The sequence below is a fragment of the Chaetodon auriga genome, chromosome 20 (assembly GCF_051107435.1).
Source record: "Chaetodon auriga isolate fChaAug3 chromosome 20, fChaAug3.hap1, whole genome shotgun sequence".
NCBI lineage: Eukaryota > Metazoa > Chordata > Actinopteri > Chaetodontiformes > Chaetodontidae > Chaetodon > Chaetodon auriga.
In genome coordinates, this window is record NC_135093.1 from 12600370 (window position 1) to 12626753 (window position 26384).

Consider the following 26384-nt stretch of genomic DNA (forward strand, 5'->3'; position numbering starts at 1 on the left):
TTGTGGTCTGGTTAAGCTTCACACTGACAGTCTACAAAAGAAAAGACCTACAAATGTAAACAATTTTTTTTACATTTTATTCATTCAAATAAACCTACGTCAAATATACATATTTAATCAAGATTAGAAAAATAATTAAATATTTCAAAACACTAAATGTCTCACGTACAATAATAGCCACCACCCTACAGAGCAGGACAGATATACAGAGTAATGACTATTGTTGCTGTTGGATACACTGACATTAAATACATAAAACTGCATTTCATATACAATTCCTCCTGAGTAAGGAGTGTGAAATAGAATATACCGGGGCTCAATGAAGCAGTAGAAACTCCTCCAGACAAAAGTATCTAACATTTAAGGATGATTACAGCAGCTAATGCTGAAGAGATTTTCCCATGCAACAAGTTTAGTACAGTAAATATTGAATGAAGAGTACAACACCAACTATCGAGTATTATAGTGAAGGTAGAATCAGATAAGTCCCTTTTAAACATCATTCTTCTCAATTTGAGGTAAGGTTATAGTATTTGCATATTAGAAGTTGCTTGTTACTGAATGTTCTCAACATCTAAACTGGCAAATGTTGATTTTTTTTTCCCTTTATCCAACCAAATTACTAAAACTGCTCCACCGGCTTAAGAAATGTTTGCTTCCAAAACGATCTACCTCATATAGCAACTTCAATAAAAGGTCACTTGGATTGCAAACAAGTTGATTTTTCCTACCTGATGCTAAGCAGACAGAATATATGAATTTCGTGAAGCCAAATATATGAAGACTAGAGTGTCATTTCATTTCATTCGAGCTGAAATGTACAAAAGTCGAACCGCTGTACTGTTTTTCACTGTTTTCCACTTCAGCCATCAATACAAATCTTCCGAAGGTGCAAACCTCTCTGGAGGCTCCATTAGGCTCTGAAAGATATTCGCCAACAGATATAAATCATTAAGAGATATAAATTAGTGTCTGCATAGCATTGCGATTGGTTGGCGCACTGGCGGGAGTGTCAGTCAGCTCTAATAGCCGTTAGGCAAAGAGCTGATGGTCGAGGCTCATCAGTGGATAAAAGTCATTAATAAACGTAGCACTGCACATCCTGATGTGTGAGGCTATTCATGTGGCTTTGGAGCTTTTTTTTTTTTTCGTTCTTACTATTTACAAGCCACAAGCAGCATTTAAATATGCAGCACAAAAGTCACACATAGCAGCCACAGATATAGTGTGTAGTACTAGGCACAATAATGGGGCTGGTACAAACGCAGCCTCACAGGTTTATCCTGGCACTGTGGGAGGGACGACCGGGGCAACCATACAGTACATGTTCAGGATAACGTGTGTGTGGGGTGGGCGTGTTTTCACAGCAAGGGGAGTAATCCAACCATAAAGTGGAATTGTGTGTGTGTGTGCATGTGTGTGCAGAACCATTGTTTTCTGTGCAGGTTCTGTCCTCTTCAGTCTGGACCACGGCTGGCTCTGCTTTGGGTCTTAATCTGAGGGGAAGTTTTTCAAAAGTTACCCACCAAATGGTCTTAAAAAGTCAGCCAGAGTTCCTTCCTTTCAGTTCTGCTCTCTTTGCATGAGCCCTGCCTCCACGTCTGTCACCACCTGTCCGTCAGTACCTCCGCTTTCCGTGCTTCCCTCCATCAGTCATGCAGGTTTTCGGCCGAAGAGCTGCATCGAGGCGGAGCAAATACGCTTCGGTTAAGAATTAGTGCATTAAAAGCCGAGTCAGCTGTTACTTTACTGACAGACACACTGTGTCAGTGTTCTCCCCACTCACCCGGATCTGCCGTCTGCTTCTTCTTGTTGTGATAGACGATCTGATTCTCATTCGTCATCTTCACATCCTGATCCTCCACGTAATTACTGCAACACGGCAAGAAAATAGAGACACAGCAGAAACAGTCAAGTGAATTTGTCGAGCCTGTGGAAAACTGGGAACAGGGAACGACACAAAATGGAGGGCTGATTGATAACAAAGCTTGAAGCCGGCAGGTCCAGGCCTTGAGACCAAAGATGGGCTAACGAAGGAGAGAGAAAAGGGGAGGGAGAGGGGACGGGGGCATCACAAGTCGAGCGTGTGGTGAGGAGGATGTGGGATGGCTGGGGGACATTTGAGGGCACTGGAGGAATCTTCAATACAGGGATTGACCACAGGGAGGTGCTGACACGGGGCTTTCAGGAGCTCTGTTACTCACTGTTGGTGGTGTCTTCTGCCACGGGGGCTGAGGTGGAGAAGAGCACATCTCTGTTCAAAACAACTCATCACTTTGGGTCAACGGGGTTGAATCTAACCTTCTCTGTCAATCCAGTTTCTATGTTTTAGACTCTGAATTGTACATCAAACAGCCTTGAATTAAGACATAGCAGTCAAACACATCTACAGTACACATCCAGAGTACCTGATGACAGTATTCCTCTCGCGGTGGGTGATGTAGGCGTTGTCCGTGAACAGGATGGTGTGGTAGGGCACCACCGGATCGCAGGTGGGCAGAATGCCTCGTGCCGCATGGCTAACGCTGTCCAAGATGCCGTTATACACCAGGAGGTCGTCCACCAGCAGCTGTGCACACAGACACACATACAGATCGCTGCTCGGGGTCTAAATGTGTTGGCCAGCTCACAGCGGACAGAGAAGCTTACCCCAAACTCCTTCACTCCCCTCTGTGGCGTCTTTGAGTAGTTCCACAGTTTGATCATGGACACCGTCACCGGCTGATCGAAGATGACGTACACACGGTTCACCTGGATGGAAACCATCAACACACTGAGACGAATGTCCTCGGAAACTCTCTTCTGAGTGTGTTAACTAAAGTGCACTCACCAGTCCAGGGAGCACCGGGGCCAACCACATATGTCTTCCATCGTGGGTACTGTTGACTCCGTCTATTAATTTATCCGGAGTCCTCACGTCGCCGCTCACATTGTCCAGTACATTGACGCTGTCTGGAAAAGCAGCGATGTCTGGTTCATGATGTTGAGGAACAAACACAAATTTGTGCCCATTAGTCCTCCTACAACAGCTGTTACTAATTCAACTCCATCTCCATTTGTGTGATGCTAAAACACCTCAATCCCTCATGGTAACAGGGTGGGTTTCAATATTCAAACCCCCACATAGCAGACAAGAGGAGACTGCTTTAGACTAGAGCTGAAAATCTAAGCTCAAGACCGATGCATGAACAAAGGATACTGTTGTCACTGAGGCTGATCTTCTCATGGTGTTGGTCGTAGAATTCAAGGCCGTTGAGGCCGATGTAGTACGGGTCTCCCCAGGTTGTTAACAGCTGCAGCTGAAAGATGACTGACAGGTGAAGGTCAAGGAATATAAGAAATGCATGTCACACATCAGACCTGGCCTGAGTCCCATGTCGCTCTTCATCTTCTATATACAGTAGCGCATTAATGCTCCCTTCAAGGGGAACTTGTGAGCTCGTGGTTATGACGTGGGAAATGTACACGATATGCTCGACTCTCCAGTGGTTAAGCTGTGACAACACTGCTGCTAGGCAACAGTAACATGGATGCCTAAAGACTCACTCTCTTGTCATTCTTTGCCTCCAAAGACATACTATACATTAAGAAACACTCTGTAAGACTAAACTACAATATATTAACTTACCATCCATGGAAAAATGAACTTCAATGGTCTCCGCTTTTTTTCTAAAACATCAGCAAACACATGTCTCGTGAACTCTGAGCTGTCAGGTTGTGAGTACCACGACAGAGAGACATTTGGACTCGTGAACACTGTAAACGCAAGCTTATCTGAGGGCAGCCCTGTAATTTATAACTACAAAGTTATTGTGCTCACTGTTCATTACTGAGTGCCTATCAGACTGGGAGCAGTGAATAACTGAATGAAGAACTGATTTCTGACACAGCTGTTGTCTTTTCATTAGAACAGATCTGCTATTCTGCATGAATTTATAATGACGTGTATTCAGGCTATTCAAAGTTTGGCATAACAGAAAAATCATGATGATGAAAAAATAATTTAAAATAGATCTAAAAGCATTTCTGGAGAGGTTTGCTGCCCTTTCTGTCACTTGACACACTCCACAGAACAGTGTTACACACAGAGCACCTCTGGGCTGTTCGCCAGCTGTGACTGTTCCACAGAACATGGCTCATAAACAGTACGGAAATATCCACATCTGTTAGTGATGTGAGCTGTTTTGAACAGTTGGTCATTTGAAGGTGTAAACGTGGGCTCTGAGATATTAATGTTGATAATGAAAACTATATGTGGATTGATTAACACTGCCTGAACATACATATCCAATGTGATTCAAGTGACAGTGCACACAGGCAATAAACACGTCCATGTCAGAAGGATACATCCACAAGGCATGATGGGAGCTTCGTAGTCCATGCTGGCCTGTTCTTGTTTCTTGGAGCTTCCTCTGAATTACAGACAATGACATTGTAAATTAGGAAATGCAGTTTTCAACGTTCATCATGAAATAACAGCTTGTGCTGATTAAATTTCAAGCCCATACTTGTGGTAGTCCTCTGCACGCTTGATGTCGGTGGGCGTCTGGAGGAAGTCTATGAAGAGGATCTCCTGGGCAAAGTCAAAGTGACAGTTGCCTGGTCCTTTCCTGATCAGGAACCCCTCCGATGGGGAGATGGCGACATCATCCATGAACACATGAATCACCTTCACCTGGAGCAAGCAAGTAGATATTTGTGTGTTTTTTTATAGACTCCTGCACAGAAGCTTTATTATTAAATGTAAAAACATGATATTTAGTAGTTTCACGCCTTATTTTGTACAGTTTTCTAATGTTTCATACGTACGGTTTACTACCATTATTTAAAGGTAACTTGCATTGGTGTCTTGTTACAACTTCACCTTCATGGCAAACACTGTCTGAGCCTGAGAGAAAAGCATCTCACCCCTCTGTAAGAGTCCTCCGGTGACTTGTTGTAGTTCCAGATACGGAGTCCGGCGATGGTCTGGGCCTTGTTGAACGTCATGCACAAGGTGTGTGGTTCTCCATAGGAGAAAGGGATCAGCCACATGTGCTGGTCATCAGTGGTAATGTTGTTGCCATCTATAAGCCTGGGTAATGAAAACAGTGAAATATGATGTAGAAGTGTATGTGAAGAGACATGAGGTCAAAACATGGGGTTATTCTACTCTTTCTACATTTAATGAAAAAAAGGCTCAGACATACTTATCAAGTGTGCGAAGGTCGTGTCCGTACTCAGGCAGGTCATTGAGGTCTCGGGGTGAAGCAGCCATCGAACTGAGGTCTAAAGGTAAACTCTCTCCATCCTTCCCCACTACCTCCAGTCCCGTCAGGCCCATGTAGTGGGAGTCACCCCAAGTCAACACCAGCTCTAGTCTAAGGCCTGAGGTGGAGGGAGACAGTTATTGTAATTATCTGAACAAAACGAATAGGAGAACTGAATGTGTGAGGATAGGATGCTGATTATCTACTCACACTTTCCAGTGTACATCCCAGGAATATGTTCCATGTTCTCCTCAGACTGGCTCACAGTGGGGTTGAGGTGGAGTTTTAACTAAGGCAACAGGTGAACACATTAAAACCACAATTGTTTTACACTGTCCTGTTTACGGTGTGACGGCTAATAACATGCTTTGCTGAACAGATGGTTTGAATGTCCTGGGTCTTCACTTGGTTATCACTGTCACAGTTGGTGAAAAGGTGCCTAAATTTACAGGCATTTGACTTTTAATACTAATGAAGATGATAATCAACACTGTATTTAAACACCTATGAAAAGTTGTAGCTACTGCTGATAAGGCCTGTACTCACTCTGAGGTCTTCCTCTCGGAAACCGGCCTGGGTGAAGGGTCTCTCCTCTCCTTCTCCATCAGCAGTGCGTGGTCTCTGCAGCTCCTCCTCATGAACCAGGCCCTCTGGACCCTCACTTTCACCAAGGAAAGTTTCATCGTAACGAGACATAGCCTCCAGTATCTCATCATCGGTGGTGAACAGGATGGTGTCACCAAACTGGTCCAGCCCTGAAGTGACAGCAGAGTGAGGAAAAAGGAAAAGTTGATCAAAAGAAACACACAAAAGGAGCGTGAGAGCTTCAGCTGTTCTGCTCTGTTACCTCCGGACAGAGTCCCTGAGGCCTTGGCAATCTCGCCCCTGAAGATGCACCTTCCATCCAGCAGCATCTCCACCTCCTTCACCCCTCGGAAGGAGTGAATGCGTGACTTGTTGTAGTTCCACACCCGGATCATGGCCACCTGGTAGGGGGCTCCAAAGTCCATGAAGATGGTGTGGCTACGACCAGGAGTGAACGGTGCTAGCCAAAGATGCATGTCATCCTGGGTACGATTGGCACCGTCGATCAAGTTAGTGACCACGCGTGGATCCTTGCCATACGCAGGGAGAATGTTGATGTCTGGAGGGTCAGCATGGATGTGAGCAGGCTGTAGGGGCTCTCCGCTGGAACTGAACACCTCAAGGCCATTGAGGCCCACATAGTGGCGATCGCCCCAGGTGGACAAGATATTGATGACCAGCCGTTGGCCCTGGGGCAGCACCGGGATCTCAAACTCATCCTCCCGCTCCATGGATGGATCATCATCGGGGCATTCACACAGCGTCCCCTGAGTGCTCATGGATGAAAGTGGGCTCCTGGGTGCTGTGGAGGGGTTGACTGGGACTGTGGGTGGACCACGGCCCTGCCGCTGGAGGAACTCATCAAAGATGTCACCTTCGAAGCTCATGTTGGAAATGCGTCCACGTTGGCATTGGTTGAACTTAGTGAGCGAGTCCCAGGACTCCATGAGGGTGTCATCTTGCTGGCTGTGCAGCTGAGCCAGAGAGGTGCACTGCCTCCTGCTCGTGCTCACCAATGACAACGGCTCCTCTGGAGAATACACAAAGGTGAGCTATTAATTACCAACGAGCCACAGAAAGTAAACTGCTTGTATCATGAATCATAGGATGCAAGAAAAACACATTTGTGCAGCCATTCACTAAACGTCAACAAATTTACTAGAACTATAAAATGTGTTCACAGGCAACAGGGAGATATAAAACACACATGTACAGTATGTCTGAGATTTAAATTGGAGTTTAAGTTTATATAGTTGTAGTCTGGGAGATTGAGGGATTATGATGGAATAGGCATACAGTTTTGTTACACCACAATCTCCTTCCTTCCACAATCTAATTTAAGTTCAGACAGACATCTGAAGAGCTGACAGCTTCCTTCAAATTTCAAAGGGAACATTTTTGGCCTCACTGTTAAAAAATCACAAGATGATGAAAGTTAATCAGCAGCCAGAAGAATGACAATAATTACACAGCACACAGGCTGGAACAATGAGCCAGGCTGCTCAAGAAGGTGTAGTGTGAGGACTGCAGTAAACTACATTATATGAGGAGTAGTCATTTCATTGTTCAACCTGTACAATGACAGGCATCACATAATACTGCACCCTCACTGAATAAAGGTAAGCTCTGTGTGATTGCTGTCTAAAAACAAACAGATTAAGACATTAATGATCATATATAAAGGTATCCCTCTGTGTTTAGGTATCATAACTTTTAACAGGTAGGCTTTCCCACCTGTGTTTGACAGTGCAGCAGCTCTGAGGTGCTGCTCCTCCGTCTGCCTGCCAGTGACTGCAGTGTTTCGGAACGAGCTCCTGCGTCCGCTGATGGGTCGTTCTGCCTTTGGATCCCCAAGCTCCTCCAGCAGGTCGCAGCTCAGGTCCAGAGAGTTGGCCTTCCATTGACCCCCGTTCGCTGTCCTCTCCATCCCCCGGCACACTCGGCCTGGGTTGCACGGCAGCTCTGGGAGCATTGAAGAGGACGAGGCTGATGGAGATTTGGGCTCCGCGGAGTGCTGCGGCACTAGCCACCGGGGCCTCTCCCTGCTGGCCTCGCAGCCCTCTGGAGCTCCTCTGTTCAGGGGCTGCAGCCATTGAGGGGCCACCCGTGAGGAGGACGGCTGGGTGGTGACTGTCTGCTCCATGGGTGCAGGCTGCTCCACCTGCTGCCTGAGAGAGAGGGGCTCCTCTGAGGCAGACAGGTCAAAAGAGTTTCTTTGTGTGGAGGAGCGACGAGTGGAGGGTGAAACCCCCAATGGTGAGGGAGTGATGGGTGGTAGCAGCGTGTGTGATTTCTCCTGCATGTCTATCATAGCCTGGCCTGCTGCATCTGATGGCTGCGAATTTGAAGTGTGCTGTCTCTGGGTGCTGCTGCCCTCCAAACCCTTCCTGTCCTCATGACGCTGGGGGCTGGCACCCCGCAGATTGTGCCCTGAAGACACGGGGCTGGAAAACAAGGAGTCTGGCACCTGGAAATCCTGGAGCTCAATTGCGGTGCTGTAGTCAAAGACCTGGTTGCCGCAGCCCTTCTCCAGCTCACCTTCAAACACCAGTGTGCTGTTAAGGTACAGCTTTATGTGCCGTGCACCAATGTCAAGATCCTAAAAAAGAAACACAGTTTCAGTTTACCTGAATATACAGACATGTTCAGCGGTTTACATTTGACTTTTGGAACTCAGTTGTGTGACAAAATGCATTTTACAAGCACACATGATATACAACACCCATTGCAATTAGTCGTAAGTCAAATAGTTCTAAGAAAATATATGTAAAATACAGCATACTGTATATATTTATACATGCTTGTAAGATGCATTATGGGTATTTAAGATGGCGACTGTATTTACCAGAAGACTGAGAAAGAGCCTTGTGCTCAAAACGTCACAGAGCATTAAAATCCTTCCAACAGGAGCTACTTGGTGTGCAGATCTGACTGCTGGATGTTTCTTTCATCCATCCTATCAGGCACTGGGATGTGCATGTCATTTTTAGCGTGTTTGATCTTTTATTCTTATGCTACATAATGCCCAACTATTAAGATTTTAATATCTCATACTTACACAAAAGTATTTCTACACATTGAAGTAAAGACATAAGATGAAAATGGACCAAACACAAAGGATTTGGGGTTACATGGTATCACAAGAAAATATTTAGCATTATGTCTGAATGTATACTGAACAATTCTTTGAGTACATAACGGTACGTTATCAAAGCAACGCAAGCTGCAAACCCATGCATGAAGTCCAAAAAAGTATGCTAGCTGGGAAATTTCATATTTTGATTACTGATCAATTTATCTATTTCTTACATGCAGAGTAAGAGCTCTCCAAGATAGTTGTAATTAGCAGCCTCACAGAGTCATGGCTGCCATTAAGAAATGGCTAAAGCCCAACTTAAATCTGCTCGATCCTCCAGACAGTAAACCACTACAAACCCAGGTTAACCTTGAGCCTATCTCCCACCAACAGATCCTTACCTTCCCGGTTCAAGACATCAAGTGATTCTAGATCGCTGCAGTAACATAGAAAGAGATACGATGGGGTCTTTGTACCCCTCTATTAGCAGCAGAGAGGTTGTGAGGCAGAAGCCCACGTTTCCCCTAACACTAATCCTCCAGGGCTAATCTCTCGCTGTTCCACATTTGGACAGTCTGACTGGCAGCTCAGCCAGCCACTGCTAAAAGAGAACCACACCCCTGACGTAAACACCCCAACACAGTCATCCCGTATTACAGTGACAATACACAAGCATGTTGGATTTATGAGCTTTAGAGCTACGGGCTGCTAAAGGAATTATCTCTGAACTTTAGACAGATAAATCAAGCAATGTGTGGAACAGATTACAAAACATGTTATCCAACAATTCAACTTCTTATAAAACTGCGATGGCACATGAATGGAAAATAAAAAGCACATACACTGAGGCTTCTGTTGTAGTTCCATATTTTGATGCGAGATATTCCAAAGTCTGATGAGCGCTCTGTGTTTCTGATGATGAAGTAGAGCTGGACAGGAGGGTGGAAGGGACACGTCCACATGTGACGCTCTTTGGTGGTCTGTCAACCCACAAGAATAGACCAGACTATTATTATCAAGATCATTTTCAATGCATAATTTCAGATTTAATTGGTGTAGCAGATATCAATCAAGTAGTAGACTGAGGCAGGTGGCAGTGACTCACCTTCACCTTTCCGTTGACAAGCGCTCCCAGGTTCCCGGGGTAGTCGGCGTTCCTGATGTCTAGGTCATGAGGTGACACATACAGCTTCTTGTTTCTGAGGCAGAAGAACTGCAGCTCAGTCAGCCCGACCTGCAGAGCGTTCCCCCAGTTCGACAAGATCTCCATGGTAACATACAATGCAGGGGTGACCTCCGCAGAGGACTGCCGTCTCTGCAATGACAACACAAAACACTGACAAGTGCTTCTGTACACTTGTGTATGCCTCACACCCGGCAGTATTGGGATTATTCATTCTGAGCCGCGAGACGGCGTCACTGACTCACCGGCTGCTTGCTATAGTCTGTTTTGACACTCTGAGCAATGCTGTAGCTGGGGCCTGCTTCAAGTTTCTCCAGGGCTTGCAGCAGTTTCTGTTGTTGCCTGAACAGAAGGACAACACCCTCAGCTCTGCCGCTTTGTCTATTGTCCCTTACCTTCATATCAGTGGGGAGCAATGGCTGAGCACAGCGACACTGATAAATAATTCTTCAAGGTCAGAGGGTGGATACACCATAAATCTCTGCTGGTATTAGCTTCTATAAAACACGATTATGTTGTTGTTTCTGACACTGCAGGGCGTAGAGGACTTCCAGGTGTTCTATCCCTCAGAAGCCAGAATGTAAAGACAATATCAGTGTTTGGGAGCCATAATCTGTCAGCATACCTGGGGCCCATGAGCGTGATTCTCTGCATGGCCAAAGTGACATTGTTCTCATCCTTGTCGTGGCTGTTGTGGTGCACTAAGCCATTCATCATCTGGTGTGCCCTGCCCTGGATAAAAACAGCAAAATACAAGAGTCAGAGACACAGTACATAAGCTCCAGCGGCAGAGTTCACATGTAGGCCAAATCTATAACCCTATCAAGAGAGCACATACAGGACAGACAGACGTTATGTGATGATATTAAAAGAGATACCAAGTTGTGATAGATCAGCATAAAAACAACTGTTAACAATACAGATTTTTTTTTAATAAACAGTGGTTTAAGTTGAGGACAGGGTGTGGGCCAGGCAGACCATGTTGCGGCTGAAGAGCTCAGGACTCTGCACAGAGTCGTTTTCTCTCTGGATGGCCTGGCGCACCCTGCATGCCATCTCCTCTGGGTCCCGCTCCTCAACAGACGCCTTTCTGGCAGCTGACAGGGGCCTCTCCACCCGACTCCTTGGCCCTTGAGCAAGAACCAGATGTCAGATAAACAACAATCATGCACCGTGCTATCCAACAGATCGACCTACAGAAAGACTTGTATGAAGAGTTTTATTCCAACGTGGAAAATATGCCATTTGTGGACCATATACTTTAAATTTTAGAGCTTGTTAATCATGGATCTCAGCACTGACTTAATTGTAAAAAGATAAAAGACTCACTCTGACAATCCCAGCTGTCCTTGGAAGGTGGTCTATCTAATGTTTTGCTCTTCACCAACATAGGCTTGGTGGGTATAAAGCTGTCAATGCTTTCTTTCCTTTTTGCAGACAGAGAGCGTTCAATTTTACGACCTGGAAGAAGGAAGATGTTTTTCAGATGAGGAGCATAACGTGATATTGTGAGTATGTACGTAGAAAAGGGTCAAAGTCCTTCTGCATCCCATGGCCTGGCTAACATAACACTCGAACTGTGCCCAGACTGCCAATGTACTTGCCTATTCTCGAAGTGCACAGGTCAGTGCTGATGAAGCAGATAAGAGGCAGATGGAACTACTCTGGACAATCATGGCTCAACCTAAAAATCAATAAGAAATTTCCATATGAAAGAGGATGCTGAAGCCTACCTTTAAATGAGGGTCCAAAGTCCAGTACAATGAGGTTTGCTGAGTCCAGATGGCTGCGGGAGCCGCTGGCCCGAGGGGTGGAGGAGGACTTGGAGGACGACAGAGGCAGCCCCAGTTCGTCCAGACTCTCAGTGCTCTCCTCCCTCTCAATCTGCTCCTCCACCCACTCTTCGTCTGACTCCTCCCCCGCTGAGCCGCGGTTGTTCCGCCGCATGCTAACCTCCAGGCTCCGGCGCAGGACCTAGTTTAGAAAGGTCAGCGTTTATGTCCGCATCCATGCACACAGTCATCAGCGTAAGCACTCGCAGGCGCAAACATGCACACGTGCACGCTGACAGTTTAAGCATTCCCTTGATTTGTGTGACTACCACTGAAAACCCGCCATAAATTAACACCCAGGAGCATAAAACAAATTTAGATGATTCACTACATCTGATGCCAGCGTGATGAGATGAAATAAAACAGCTTACATGTTTCTTCTTCCACTCACCTTCACTTCCTCAAGGTTGAGAAGCACCTTCTCACTGTGCTCCTGACTTGCTTGGCCCCCTTGGCTCTCAGGCCTGGAGCTGAAGGAGCGTGACACCTTGGAGGTGTCCCTCGGGGAGCAGGGACTACGAGGCGAGCGCGGACTGGAGCTCTGTATGAAACAAAGTGATTGGATAAAGGGGAAATGGCAGAGATGGAGAGATGCTAAGTAGTACAGACAGCTGCATCTGACACACAGCCCCTCCCCCTAGAAAAAACACCCACACACAGGCTTAGTAGGCATTTTTAGTAGGCATCTTCACTCTACCTCCATGTCTACACTCTCATAGGGCTCAAAATCCTCCGAGTAGCGCTTTTCTGGGGAGATCAGTAAACTTGGTCCTTCCTCTGTTCGAATTCTGACAGAATCCTGTAACCATTGCAAAAGAAGAACATTTTAATATGTTTGCTTCCATAGAAATTTAATTCTGATGCACCACAATCAAGGCTTACAATATTAAGTAACCAAAAGCATCTACCTGCACCCATTCTTTCCTCTGGACCTTTCCTGGGGCAGTGTGGCTCCTCTTCCTATGGCCCTGCTCCAGATTACGGCTATCTTCAGTTAGCTGGTGGGCGCTCCTACAGACATCTGCAGATGAGTAACAGTACAGACAGGAACATGAGCAGCTTGCAGCAGACGATTGCCTCCGAGGAGAAGGAACGCACAGTCACATACGCAGATGGTCCACAGCACATTGAGGAAGACTGAAAAACTGGCTGCCAGCTACAACTGTCACTATCATTTATTCACTGGGACTGGGCGTGCGAACATGCCATGCAAACTACAAGCTGAGGAGTGGTGGCTATTAGCTGGTGTTCCATATGGTCTGAAGATGACAGAGCAACAAGAATAGAGAATGAAGTGGTGCCTTCAATGTCAGTGTAAAAATGGCTGAATACTCAAGAAAGATATTTCCCCCTAGACAATACAGAAGTAAAAATAATGGGATCTTATATAAGAGTTTTTACTTTTGAGTGTCTGCAGGTTTATTTTGGTCCTGCAGCAGCATACCTGCTGTACGTGCAGACCTCCAAGCAGGTGGGGAGGCGACAGACTTGTGGCTGGAGCTCTTGGGCGGCTTCCTACTGGCTTCAGCATTGGCTCCGTTAAGGTAAATGGAAAAACCTTGCTCAAGCTGCTCCAACTCAATCTCCCTTGGAGCTTTGATTTTAAGGCGCTTTAGGACCCTGAGAAGTAAAGAAAACCAGTGATTACCACGAAAATTATGAATAAAAATCTGACAAACAGTGCATTGCAGGTTTGAGGCGGCCAAGATCAAGATTCAGCACATTTTCAAGCTTTTCTAACCACCTACTCTCCTACATTTCACTAAATCCATGTATCTCAAAGCAAGAAACCAATCAGTGCTCCTATTAGGCAGCACTAAAAGTCATGGAGGAGTTGTGCATCTCCACTGTGAAATCCAATCTGTCTCTCCCCAGCAGCCTGTGCTCACACTTTACCTGTTTTTGTGCTGGAGGGCGATTAAATATTCATCCAGAGTGTCATCCACAGCAGAGGCAAGCTTCTCTCCTTGGCACGTCTTGCTCTCCTTCAAGTACACCGACATGAGTACACATACATGCACGCACACACACATGCACAGGCACACACACACGATGCAGAGTCAGAACAGCATACATCAGCTGTTTGAGGAAAACGGACGGCCACGATACACCTCATTGTCGCACAGGTATTCACAACCACGGACAACAATCAATATCCACTTTATTCTGTACATCACAAAATGTATGCAAATAACTTGCTCCTCCAGTCTTTAACAAATAAAGCATCAATACAGCACATGCAATGTGAAAAATATATTCAGTCAGTGTCAGTCCTGTGGTTAACACTGTGACGTGAAAATTGGGAACACGTTCAGGTTTTCATGATAAGAACTGATCAAAAATAGTTGAAAATCTTAAAAGCAGGTGCATCCATCTGTGAACAGTCTAATAATACAGCATATCGTGGCAATGTTTAGTTAACCCTGATGGCCTGCAGACTTTCAATTTTGAGATGAGGCGGCAGAATTGTGATCACAGCAAAAAGCACCGCTGAAAAGTATGCATTAACTGAGTAAAACTACTGACTCAGCACGGGCCATGATCCCTGTGGAATAATTCCAACACTTTTATGAATCCACGCCTTGTCAAACTCAGGCTCTTCGTTAAAAGGTGACCTGTATTCATTAGGTGTGAATTACAGACTGGAACAAGAGCCATTACATCCTGTAATAATGTGTCCTTGCATAATACATAAAGCCAAGCCCTTTCAAAGACATGAGCAATGACAACACATGTCTCAAATCTGTGATGTGTGAACCCTCACTTGAAATGTCATGTAAGTAGAGAGTGATGAACTGATCATTTGTGTTTAAGGGCCACACTTGACCAGATTTTCTATTGTTACAATACATCTGTCATATCAGACAAAATCCCAAAGTGAGGGTCCAACAGAGGAGTCGACAATCCTCTCAATATGAATTTTGTTCAGTCATAGCTGGACTCATTCATCCCCATTAAAACATCAGATGTCTGCCTGTCTGTCTCTAAAATATTGGCCTTGACTCTCAGCCAATGGTACATTAGACAGATTAGTGTGTCTCAGAAGCAGCATCAACTGTTCGCACAACACAGCCATCTACAGCTCATGCCATTCAGGTTTCATAAATAGTCATGCAAGACGAGCAAAGAAATCACAAAGCCCTTACTTAGTTCTACAAGTCAACTAGGCTACAGCATCTGTCAATGTCAGAAGAGAAGCAAAGAAATATGAAGGAGGGAACAGAGAGTTCTTGTTAGTGAGAGCACAGAGAAACAAAGAGGCAGCTGAGCGCTGCTGTAAAATACGGCATGCTGAGATTAATGCATGGAAATTCACAAAGCCTCTTCATCATCTCATGTCAAGTAAGGTGACATGTGAACTTCAAACTACTGACAGAGCAGATGAGGTAAAACAAAACGATGCCTGCTTACCTCGTTATCCATTGTGAGGCTGCAGATGATGCTGTTCACGTGAGCCTCTGCCGAATTTTGGAGAGGGCCGATGGGTGTTCAGATATATCATTGGGATCTGTGTTGTGTTTGATTACCACTGCAGAGGGAGCACAGATGACAGCCCCACTGACATGACACCGAAATTTCCTTTAAATGCAGTTCGTTTAAAATGTCGCCCTACCCGCTGGATGGTTTCAGCAGAGCAGATGCATAATATCCGCTATTTCCGAGCAAAACGTCACCTTATCTTATTTTAAGCAGCTTTTCGTCAAACTCGTTTGAAACAGCTTAACATCTCGTTAACCTGAGTATCCGTGCGGGGAGCTGACAGATGTGCGGTAACGTCTGCTACATTCACTTGTATGGCATCAACAGCTAACGCACTGAACATTGTCCACAATGTCAACGTTACGTGGCTAGCTAAAGCCTTTTTTGCCAATTTCGTGCTCCATTTCGGGTTAAATATTTATCTCACAAATTAACTCCTGGGGTTACGGGCAGAGGTTAGCAGCCTCAGTTAGCACTGACGCTAATAACAAACTGAAAGGCTAACTAGTTAGCGTTAGCATGTGTCGAGTCAACATTAAATAGCACAGAAACTGCATTTTACTCACAAATTCTCGTACGCCTTTTACCCCGGTTCTACCAAATATTAGGAAAAACACTTACTATTCCTGTGAAACAGTACTTTCTTAAAAATTACCTTAGAAACGAACGAGTTTTTCTGTTTTCTCATGTGCACAGTGTTGGTTGGTAACCAGGATAGCTTTCCACCAATGATGTTAGCCGCATCAGTGTCAGACACGCCCCCAGCCTGTCCGCCCTCTGCCAGCTGCTCCAACATCCAACAAGCCTCCACAGGAGCCTGAGCAGCAAAGCCACACTTCTGCAGCTCTGGACACACTATGATGCAAGTTTATCATATTTAGCACGGCTTAGCAAAAGGTTGCAAACAAGGAGATCTTGTAAGTAATCACACACTGATTTCCATGGCCAACAGTCAAAAGTTCAACACTGTTTTTATTTATTATAAATCAATACATTTTATATAAAAAAGGACAAAGGGGGTCTGAAATAAAACCATTGCAGATGTAAACCAAACAGGTTATGGCCATCCTCTTACCACACTGGACCCATATGACAGACTCTTGATTAGCCAGAGTGTCTAGTTAACACTAATTCACTCATCCCAAAACACCAGGCAATACTTAAGCTCAATCTATAGTTTGGAAAAGGTTTAAAATGGAAATGTGGTGGTTGACATCAATCTTGCTGCAAAGCGTTGCAAGCATAGCAACTAAGCATGCCATTGAGTTTTGTGCAATCCATTACAACCATCACCAGCAGCAGTCAACGTTATTTGTGAAGTGCGCACACACTTGTTTTATATAGCAGTTCAAGGATGTGAAGACTCTTAAACTCCTGCAGGTAAACAATATAAGCTTTAGTGTGGCGCCCAGTGTAATGGTCCTGAATGTAATGCAGGTTTAGGCATCTTCTGTCGAGAAATGACCAAGACCTAGCTTTAGCCGATTTGTTATGTTACAGACTTCCTAAAAGGAGATTAATGAGGAATCTGAGAAAAGCCAGCATCATTGTGTTGTATACACTTAACTGCTTCTTGAAAACAGGTGGACATCAAAATGGTACATGCTAGAGGTCAAAAGGGAGCACAGCCAGTTGCTTAACTCCCTGCACTATTAGCACTCAAAAAACACTCAACGCAGAAGAGAGGGTGGAACTGTTAGCATGGAAACCAACCTGGATTTTAAATGGAAAATACAACTTTGCATCATTTTTTTTAAAATAAAATGCCCCTGTGACAGATTTGTAATCCACTACTGTTAGCCACGCAGTTGCAGGTTAACAGCTGTGAAGGCAATAGAAGTGCAACCGATTCATCCTCACAGCACTGCAAGATAAAAGCATACAATCTAACTAGATTAGTCCAATAAAGATGACCCTCGTGGTAAATCTCATGTTTTGGTAGTAAGAAATTATTTGTCCACAGGATTGCCCAAATTTCCCTTTTTTTCATTATTAACTATTTCCTTGTACAAAACATATCAGCAATGTTACCAGGCCAAAATGGATTATCTATATGATCATTGTGGGGAAATGTTATGGCTTTCTGTTGCCTGCTTTTAAAACCAAGCCTTTACTGAGCTATATCTGCTGGGTTATGGTAGGTAGGTGTAGGTTAAAATGGACCACGTGTCCAATTACTAAAAAACACTCATGGAAGGAGAGTAAAGTAAAACAATAACTTAAATAGAAGTGCTTAAAACATAACAGTTCTTAGAGCCCTTTCAGAAACCAAAAAATAAGGTTGCAAAGCAGGAATCCCACCCCAACAGAAAAGGAGAGCGAAATGAACAGCTGTCATTGTAATACTAATATTCATCCAATGATTCACAGATGTACAGTTCACACGCAGGTCATATCCTTCCCTTCCTTACAAATATTTCTCGTTTCCTGGTCAGTGGCCCCCCCACGTCTGTGAGCCGCGGCTTCCCTCTGTTTCAAGTCTATCTGTGGTGGGAGAACACTCTGTCTCAGTACACCTCCCCTCTTCCTCTTTTGCCATCAGTGCTTGTTCCTCCTCTTTTTTCCTGCGCTCCAACTCCCACTCCACGAAGGTGTCGAAGAGGCTGGGCCAGGCCTCGTCCTCGCTGTAGTTGCTCAGGTCAGGCCCGATAGCCTGGGTGAAGTTGAGGAACATGTTCCATGTGTCCCTTGAGATGCCCCGAATACCTGAGGGGTTCTCCCCCAGGAAGTCCAGCCAGTGCTCCAGGATTGAAGGTGTGTCCTGGGTGAAAACCAAGCGCCATAGGGCGATGGCGATTTCGCGCTGCAGTGACCGTTGGCCCTCCTCAGCGTCCAGGCCGAACTGGAAGGTGAAGCGGTACAAGTCCTTGAAGTTCTCCTCGCCCTGGGCGTCCAAGAGCATGCAGGGGAAACGTGAGCAGATACCCTCAAGGCTGTCGGCCTGGATGGCCTTGCAGCCCTCAACAAACTCCTTCCTGATGATAAAAAGTAAACAGAACCAGACATCAGAACAATACTGGGCCATTTCACTAAGGATGATGAGGCCCAGAGGCAAAGAGCATACTACTCAACAAAGCTAAATTAACAGGCCCAGAGATAAGAAGGAGGCCCAGCCCCTTGCAGCTTAAGGAACATTTAAAAATTGTGCTGAAAGCTGCTCATTTCTATAATGTAACACTGGCAAAGAAGATTTCACTTCAGCGTCATGGGCCTCAACACAGGCAGACATACGGCATAATAGGCTTTCACAGACAAATGTAATATAAACAGCTTCAGTAAGCATCAGTTGACAATGAACCATGTTGGTAACCAGAGAGTGGTGTTGTCCAAAGCCTCTGGATAGAAAAGTGCTGAGCTAAAAATCAGAGAGGGAGAGCCGTGACAAGTGACCCAGCCAGCGGGCAACCCTATTCATCTCACTAACTGCAGAGTGGGAGTGCACAGCAGGATCCATTTCCTGTGTGCCTCCTACCTGACAGTGGGCAACTGTGTATGTGTGCATTTGTGTGTGTGTGTGTTTCATTGAGCTGCTGAACGCTGAGCGTGTCAGGCGGGATGGATGGGCCACTGCACTGTGAAAGACGCAAGGCTAGAAGGTCAAAAAGTACAGAGAGGGGAAGCTGTTTCTCGGTCCAGGGGTGAAGTTATCAGGATAGTTATTAGCTGTCATTTGTCTGTTATTTCAAGTGCCTACGTGCACGCCAGCTTTAGTATACTTTCTCTTAAAATGTAATGATTACTGGCCAATTTTTAAGTTTTTTTTTTTTTCTGCATTTCTAAAAACTTTTCACATTGACTCAGAAGTTTCTAGGGATGTCCTGATGTTTCATTGTTTCATTGTTCATCGGCACCGGCAGCCTGGAGCAAACGCCTGCTCAGGAATAGAGGTGACATTATCACCGACTTGCAGCTGGACATAGCGCTGGTCATGTGGAGACGTGCCAGTAGTCCGTCCTTATAACAAGCAGGGGGTTTCCCTGACATTTCCTCCATCAGACAAGCAAAGCCAGTCTACTGGAGAAATGTGGTTCTGGCTAATACCTTCACTTCTGTACTCATTGTTATTTAGTGTCGGTGTGCAACTTTGTGCGGGAAGATTTGGACTGCCTCTTTTAATCCCCAGTATGAACAAGATACTCAAGTCCAACTGTTGTTCTCAGCCAAAAGCAACACTTTAGAGGCGTGGTAAGCCTGTAAAATGTCACTGAAATGAGACATAGCATGACTTATCCAGTGCAGGTTTTGCAGCTGGTGTGCACGATGGAGTGGATGGTGTCACAATAAACAAAGGGTGTGACATGGATCGGGCAGTATGTAATCAACAATCAAAATGCCTTTATTCGCCCCGATGCCACAGATTTGCTCGCGGAGCTGATAGCATGTCACTGTAGGAGAAAGGACCAATTTCATGAAGCAGGTTTGGGAGACGTGTAGGAGATGCAACAAACAAATCCAACCAAGGAAGTTACAGTTAAACGGTTGTATCTTTTAACACTATACCACCATGACACACCGAGAAATGGACAATACACCACCAAAATAAAGCGACATGTTTTATATGTGTGGCTTAAAACAGTCTGTGCTCCATGAGTGTTTTGGCAGGCACTAATGAAACTATGTTTATTAGTCATCTCAGATATCTTGCAATAGTGGATGACTGTGCTTTAGTTATGCTGTTTTATCCTGATGAACAAATACCAGTGACAACAACCCGTCCCATCCCGTAGAACTCCACCTCACCTTGTAAACTTGCACATGGTAGCTGCTTGAAACTTCCATGCAAGAACAAGCACACGAAACTCTGCTGGGTCCACACACAGGTCATTGCAAAACCTCTCCATGCCTTCCTCCAAGATGGCGTCTTCGTGTTCATCCTTGTAGCAGCAGAACAGCTCATCAATGCGCAGCATTGACAGCCCGTCTCCATCCAGACACTCGTCCTTCCGTGGTTCCCCCATCACTGCAGGGATGACCGGTGTCTCCACTGTAACCTCCAAAGCCTTGGTGCCATTCGACAGCTCGCTGGTGGCTTTGCTACATGGGGCGCTGGGCTCTTCTTTGTGGCCCCCACCACCAGCACCGCCTCCTTTCTTGTGGTGGGACTTGGAGCCGCTCTCCTTGTCTCCACTCTTACTGCCGAGTGAGGATGTTGGATTCTTACACTTGGTGACACACTGGCCCATGTCTTCCTCCCTGGTCCCGTCTGTCTGTCCTCCTCACCCTCAATCCCCGTCCGAACCACCTAGACGCCTCTGCTCTGGCCTGGCGAGACGTCTCAACATACCCTCAGGCCTGAGGTGAAGAACAATTTAAAAATGTAAATTGCCAGAGAGTGCAGCTCTAAACTGAGTCAGAGTTGCTCACTATTGAAAGATCCACATTTCTGTGGCTATCTCAAATCAAACTATTGGGATTTTTGAACTCTGAAGGTCAGGAAGTTAAGCTACCTGTGCCAAATGTGCCACGATCCAGGTCTTGTTCTGCCAAACTTAAAAAACCTAAAAAGTGAGGACCAGAGAAAACAACACGTTGTATGTATACATGCAAAGCACATTAACATAGAAATTAAAGAAAAACTTAACTGGTGACAGCACAAACCTCCTGAGGAAGAACTGTCTCTGTGCGACACAGAACCACGACATAACTTTAATACTGTACGCCCCCTTTTTAGCTTTATTGTGTTCCATTATATTTCATGAAAATCCTATGAACTGTATCCACATAAACAGCCTGTGTACAACTGTGTGTTCATCATTGCTTGGGATCAGGATTGAAAACACAGTGTCAGACATATGACCGAGGTTCTACAACAGGCAGTAAATACAGTGCTGCTGCCTTACGACATCCCTGCAGTAATGGTAGGAGATGGAAAAAAATGCTATCACAGAAACGATCAACAAGGTACAAACATGGACCGAGACTGTGGAGCTGTTATAGCTGCTATATTGTTTTCTGGGACACTTTGTAGCAATCATGTTCACATGGACTTTAATGTGACTATGACCAACCTTTAGCATCAAAAATTCAATGTAAAGCGCTTTCCTCTCTGCTGTTAAGAAAAGAAACACGATTACTTGATTATTTGTGCCCCCCCCTTTTTTTTTAAAGTGCACATAGACGCATGACAAAAATAAGGGAATACCGTCACGCTTAAAAGTAACATCGCTGGAGGGACTGACATCTTTTCCAAATCTTCCCAATAATCAACACCACTGTGGTGACTAAGGCTGTGGCAGAGAAGGAAACATTTGAGTAGAAAAAAATAATCTGCAAAACATGCAAAAGGCAAGTAATGACATTAACTACTTTTATGGACATATCTCTTCTACCTACCCAATTAATTTCAAAGTAGTCTGATTTCATTTGTAACTGTTAATACAATTCATCTTTCTGCTGCACATCTAAACACATTATACGGAAAATTCATTACATAAAATTGATCAAGTGTTTTTTGACTTCACAAGAAGCTTTTCTGAGAATTACTTACAGAGAGTCCCTCAGAAGACATTGGCCACAGATCAAAATGTGCTTCTATTCTGCTCCATCATTGTGACCTTGACATCCGCAATGCTGAAAAGACACATTATCTTGTCATCATAAGCAGAAATTGATAGCTCTTCATACCCAAATCTGCAGGACTATTTTTGTCAACAAGCTATGAATATGTCATTTGAGCAGAATAAAACGGTTGGCCTTATTGCTGGATGATTTAACTGCTGAGTTATAACTACAAAGAACATTTTGTACTGAAAATACATTGGACAAAGTGGACAGGGCTTTTGCATCTCTGGTTCCGGGGTTGAAAATGTCCAACTTTCGGTGTCCAGTGACAGACCTCTCACGGAGCACAGTCACGCTTTGTTCGGATTACACCTCATGAGCTCTGTGGTAAAAAGCCCAACTTCATGTTAACTCCTGAACGCAACTTTTGCTTCGTGCTGTGATCATTAATCTTTTCAAACCACGATTCTTGGTCTAACATGACTAAAGAACATGTACATTCAGCATCGGAGCTAATCGACGGTGCTGATCATTACACTGGGCATGTTGAGGCAAATGTCTCACTGGCCCATTCAGGCCAACTTCACCTTACGATCATCTGATGGACATCTGAAGGACTTCTCATTAATGGGACTTTTTAGTTAGCATCCTCAACGATATAGCATGCTAGGTTAGCCAACACGTCAGTATTCAGCTATTAATTTAACTAAGATCCTCAGTCCTTAAACTGCCAGATAACAAAGTTGAGCTCGAAGACAAATGTGTTACAGCTGCATCACTGTTATCAAAGCACAGCCTCAGTTTCGTTACATAGCTGACCTTAACTAACGTTAGCTGCCATTAACGACATTTTAAACAAGTTATGTTAATTGGGAAGTCGTGAGCGCAAACAGGATCAAGTAAGCTTAACAGCAAATACAGACCACTCAAAAATGCCATGTAAACAGGCTTTGGATAACCATTTACACATGACAATTTTACCCATTCATTAATTCAGATGGTACTTGTTATGAAGCTGTTATCGATTCACAAGACATCACCGCCACCGGGCCATTTACATCAAAACTGCCTGGCCCTGACGACGTCGCCATAGCTAGCTAGCATCAGCTCGGTTAACTAAAAGTTAGCTATCGGCTAAGCTAGGGCTTTCGATTAAGACACCGAGAAAAACCACAATTATCCGCGTCAAGAAACTTACCTTTTTGGAAAATTCTATTGTGTGGAATTGGATGTGCATCACTTCAGGAATGCCAGTACAAATCAAGTAGTTGGTAAGTTGGTTAAGGTAGCGTACAAGACCAGAAGCGAACTGAGGCAAACTCGTCGCGTTAACTCAGATTGCTAGCTAACTAGTTAGCTGGCAGCTGACAAAAACTTCCACATCAATATCGAATGATACTCCGCCTATTGAAAAAATAAGAAGTCGAAATGTAGCAACCAGTGTGTGCTTTTTAGTCCAATTCCAATTGTGTTCGCTCTTTGGAGTGAGTTAAAAGACCATCTCGGACTAAAGCAGCCAATTTCTTTGTGCTTCCCCCTTTTAGTCATTGAGAGTAGCTACATTGTGGGCATTTTCCTGCATCACTTCCTCTCTGCCTACAAGCAACCAACAGCTGATCTTCATCTCAGCGATCGCAACGATACGATGTGTTGTAATTTTACCAAAGTAATGTGCTTGTATATACTACATAACACATCGATGGATAAGTTTCTATAAGATAAATTAAATTCTGTGTTTTTTATGACATTTTACAGAGACCTTGAGAGAATAATATTGAGCGCTGGAAAATCTATGAAAACCTTGTATAACTCATCTGAATTTGCTTAAGCTGGGTTCATAAATAGTTTTAGAAATATTGCCAGTACTTTAAAAAGGCAAAACATCTCCAATTTCACACACGATGAAAAGTACTCGTTTATTTATTTATTTATTGCAACCTGCCCGTTTAGAAACCAGTTTGAGGTAAACGTCATCAGCGTGCGACAGACGTGTCTGCTGCCCGAGTAAGTTCCTTCCAGGCTAGCCTCTTCACACACAGTCGGTAGGTCAAGTTTTGTAATTTTACTGAAATTTACTACATAATGAGCGACAACTGTACTGCAAGTCGTTAATGTGAGTTACGCTTATCTCGACAGTAATGTCATGTCCGCTCTTTAACAGCAGACGCTTTATTAGTGCTGTGATCAGGAGAATGCTCGATCAATGATGGTTAGCTTCATGTTGACAAGTGATCAAGTATTGCCTCATGTTTTCTGTTCGGGAAGCAAGAATGAGTCAAAGCAAGCATTAAGAGCATCAGATGTCCTTTTACCCCAACACATATCAGGAATAGGATTTATACCTTACAGTCAGTCATGTAACAGTTATTGAAGGTTGTGTTTGGAAAACAGCCCTGTGTTGGTTTTAGTGACATCTAGTGTTGGATGATGGGGACGTTCAGGGCGAGACGACAAACTCGTCAAAGCAGGTCCAAGTTCACTGCTTGTCAACTGGACTTGTATTTTCATTAATTGCCTTATTGATTGTTGTAGATTTATTTTCTCTGTTGATCGATTGATGTTTGGTCTACAAAATGTCAGAAAATGTTGAAAAATGTCCATCAGTGTTTCCCAAAGCCCAAGATGACGTGCTCAAATGTCTTGTAGCTGCAGTTTTGAAGCCCCGATGACAGCCTCCACTCGCAGGACAGTGTTGTCACTGTACATGAGGGTGTTTCGCATCGCCCGCACCTGGCAGGCACAGAGCGGGGTTACGAGCGACACAGAGACTGAGAGGAAATACATACTTCAGGAGGCCCGGACTCTGTTCAGACAGAACCAGAAGGTTTGAACAACCGCACGCTGCTCACAGACATGAAAGAGCTTTCCAGCAGTTTTTCTGACTAATCTCTTCTTCTCAGCTCACAGATCAAGAATCGGTGAAGAGATGTATAGAAGAATGTGAGGCAAGGATAGAAATAGGTAAGAGTGCCAGGGCGCCACATGTTTCTAAGCCTCATCCGACTCAGGTGAGGACCACTGTAACTAATGGGACTGTCAGCCAGTGTGATGGATACAATATTACTGCAGTATTTGTCACAGTGAGTGAGCAAGTTCAGCTGAACGTCTTGAGTGTTTCAGCATGACTAAGCAGAAGAGTAAACAGTGACAGAATGTTTTGAATGATTTTGACAAAAACCAGAACCATCAGCATGAGCACAGTTTATATTGTCACCAGTTAAGTGAAATAGAAACTGGCTGAAACAACTGACACACTTAAGATCAGGAAAGTAGAACTCATTCATGTACTGAGAGAATCAGATGCTCTGTGCTGGACCATGCAGGACTGCAGGAAATCACTCTTTCTGGCTTGAAAAGAGTGATGGTTTGTAGCCATTGCTTTTGTAGTTTTTCACTATCATTTCTTTCACAGGTCTACATTACAGGAACCCATATCCAAGGGCTGTAAGTAATAACCTTATTTCATCACCTAGATTTCAAAAAAGTGTGTGTAAAACATAAATAAAAACAGAATGCAGTGATTTGCAAATCCTTTTCAACCTATATCCTATAACTGAGTACAATACAAAGACAAGATCTCAATCTGACATGTGGACCACAGCACACTTTTCCGCTTTGCGTCAGTCCATCTCAAGTTTTACACAGCATCCCAACTTGTTTGGAATCAGGGTTGTAGACAGATTAGATCATTTTTCCATCTCTGTGAGCTACTGTGTTGTTGACAAATTTTATATATCCCCACAGACCTATCTACCACCACTGGGACTGGCAACTCAGAAAGGCAGGAAGCTGCGAGCGCAGCAGCGCCTGAGGAAGCAGGCCAAGCCAATTTACTTACAGTCACAAGACGAGACCTGATGCTCGATATCCTCGCTCCTCGCCAAGAGTTCAAGTTACCAAGGACAGGAAACCAGAGCGCAGCCACAAACTGATCTCGTAGGTTGAGTTGTTGCAAGCCCCTTAACGATGCCAGAACACTGTCATTCAGGAAAAAGCCATTTTTCATCATCACTTGTTTTGTAAAGTGTAAACATGAGTTCTAACTGTTTGTGGAGAGTGAGCTTGTGTCCAGCTCAGGGAGCCTGTCAGTGTGGAGTGACCTGTAAAGTATGATCAATTTGTATTTTTTTTATTTATTTTTCTGTGTAAAAAGTGTTATAATAAATACTTCACACATTCTATCTACATTCAATAGAATCATATATACATAAAAGTACACCTTCATTTCAACAATATTGGCCAGTAATTCACCTGCTAATGAACAAATAAAGTTGTCTGAAATGTAATGTCTTGTATTCTTGCAATAAAACTGTGAAGTTCTCTCTTTTCCAGCTTGCATCTTTTTAGGAATCCCTCCTTAATAATGGCCCCATTCTGCAGCTTTTCCATAGAGGTACGCTGGTTTTTCAGGTAGAAAATTTGTGTGTGCGTTACTTTGAGTTCCACCATGAACTCAGAGCAGACAGAAGCTTTTCTCT

The 26384-nt window shown here is 44.4% G+C and overlaps 3 protein-coding genes across 7 annotated transcripts; 1 reads left to right on the forward strand and 2 right to left on the reverse strand.

Moving 5' to 3' along the window:
* Positions 1 to 60: 60 nt before the first annotated feature.
* Positions 61 to 16135, reverse strand: katnip (katanin interacting protein). 4 transcript variants are annotated; one of them, XM_076759693.1, is made up of 30 exons: positions 16061 to 16135; positions 15337 to 15454; positions 15072 to 15102; positions 13822 to 13910; positions 13370 to 13545; positions 12834 to 12946; positions 12623 to 12724; positions 12317 to 12466; positions 11827 to 12067; positions 11423 to 11554; positions 11072 to 11223; positions 10719 to 10825; positions 10339 to 10435; positions 10016 to 10225; positions 9753 to 9890; positions 7569 to 8433; positions 6097 to 6864; positions 5796 to 6004; positions 5460 to 5538; positions 5190 to 5367; positions 4909 to 5074; positions 4509 to 4675; positions 4348 to 4412; positions 3200 to 3310; positions 2831 to 2970; positions 2650 to 2751; positions 2409 to 2569; positions 2205 to 2231; positions 1787 to 1872; positions 61 to 1677 (listed from the first exon to the last, which is right to left on the reverse strand). In XM_076759693.1, the coding sequence occupies exons 7-30, from the start codon at positions 12626 to 12628 to the stop codon at positions 1619 to 1621; spliced, it is 4416 nt and encodes a 1471-aa protein (XP_076615808.1). In that variant the 5' UTR covers positions 12629 to 12724; positions 12834 to 12946; positions 13370 to 13545; positions 13822 to 13910; positions 15072 to 15102; positions 15337 to 15454; positions 16061 to 16135; the 3' UTR covers positions 61 to 1618. The 4 variants fall into 4 exon arrangements, with proteins under 4 accessions (XP_076615808.1, XP_076615809.1, XP_076615806.1 ...); XM_076759694.1 differs by lacking the exon at positions 2205 to 2231; XM_076759691.1 differs by lacking the exon at positions 15072 to 15102 and having other exon boundaries at positions 16061 to 16128.
* Positions 16136 to 16344: 209 nt separating this feature from the next.
* dcun1d3 (defective in cullin neddylation 1 domain containing 3) lies at positions 16345 to 23492 on the reverse strand. Of its 2 annotated transcripts, XM_076760679.1 has the most exons (5): positions 23105 to 23492; positions 21893 to 21975; positions 20853 to 20903; positions 20146 to 20697; positions 16345 to 18380 (listed from the first exon to the last, which is right to left on the reverse strand). In XM_076760679.1, exons 4-5 carry the CDS (start codon positions 20586 to 20588, stop codon positions 17837 to 17839), a joined length of 987 nt encoding a protein of 328 aa, XP_076616794.1. In that variant the 5' UTR covers positions 20589 to 20697; positions 20853 to 20903; positions 21893 to 21975; positions 23105 to 23492; the 3' UTR covers positions 16345 to 17836. The 2 variants fall into 2 exon arrangements, with proteins under 2 accessions (XP_076616794.1, XP_076616796.1); XM_076760681.1 differs by lacking the exons at positions 21893 to 21975; positions 23105 to 23492 and having other exon boundaries at positions 16351 to 18380; positions 20853 to 20992.
* Positions 23493 to 23877: 385 nt separating this feature from the next.
* On the forward strand, positions 23878 to 26232 carry lyrm1 (LYR motif containing 1). Its single transcript, XM_076760144.1, has 5 exons — positions 23878 to 23948; positions 24553 to 24730; positions 24807 to 24867; positions 25319 to 25350; positions 25651 to 26232. Exons 2-5 carry the CDS (start codon positions 24572 to 24574, stop codon positions 25762 to 25764), a joined length of 366 nt encoding a protein of 121 aa, XP_076616259.1. The 5' UTR covers positions 23878 to 23948; positions 24553 to 24571; the 3' UTR covers positions 25765 to 26232.
* The last annotated feature ends 152 nt before the right edge of the window (positions 26233 to 26384 follow it).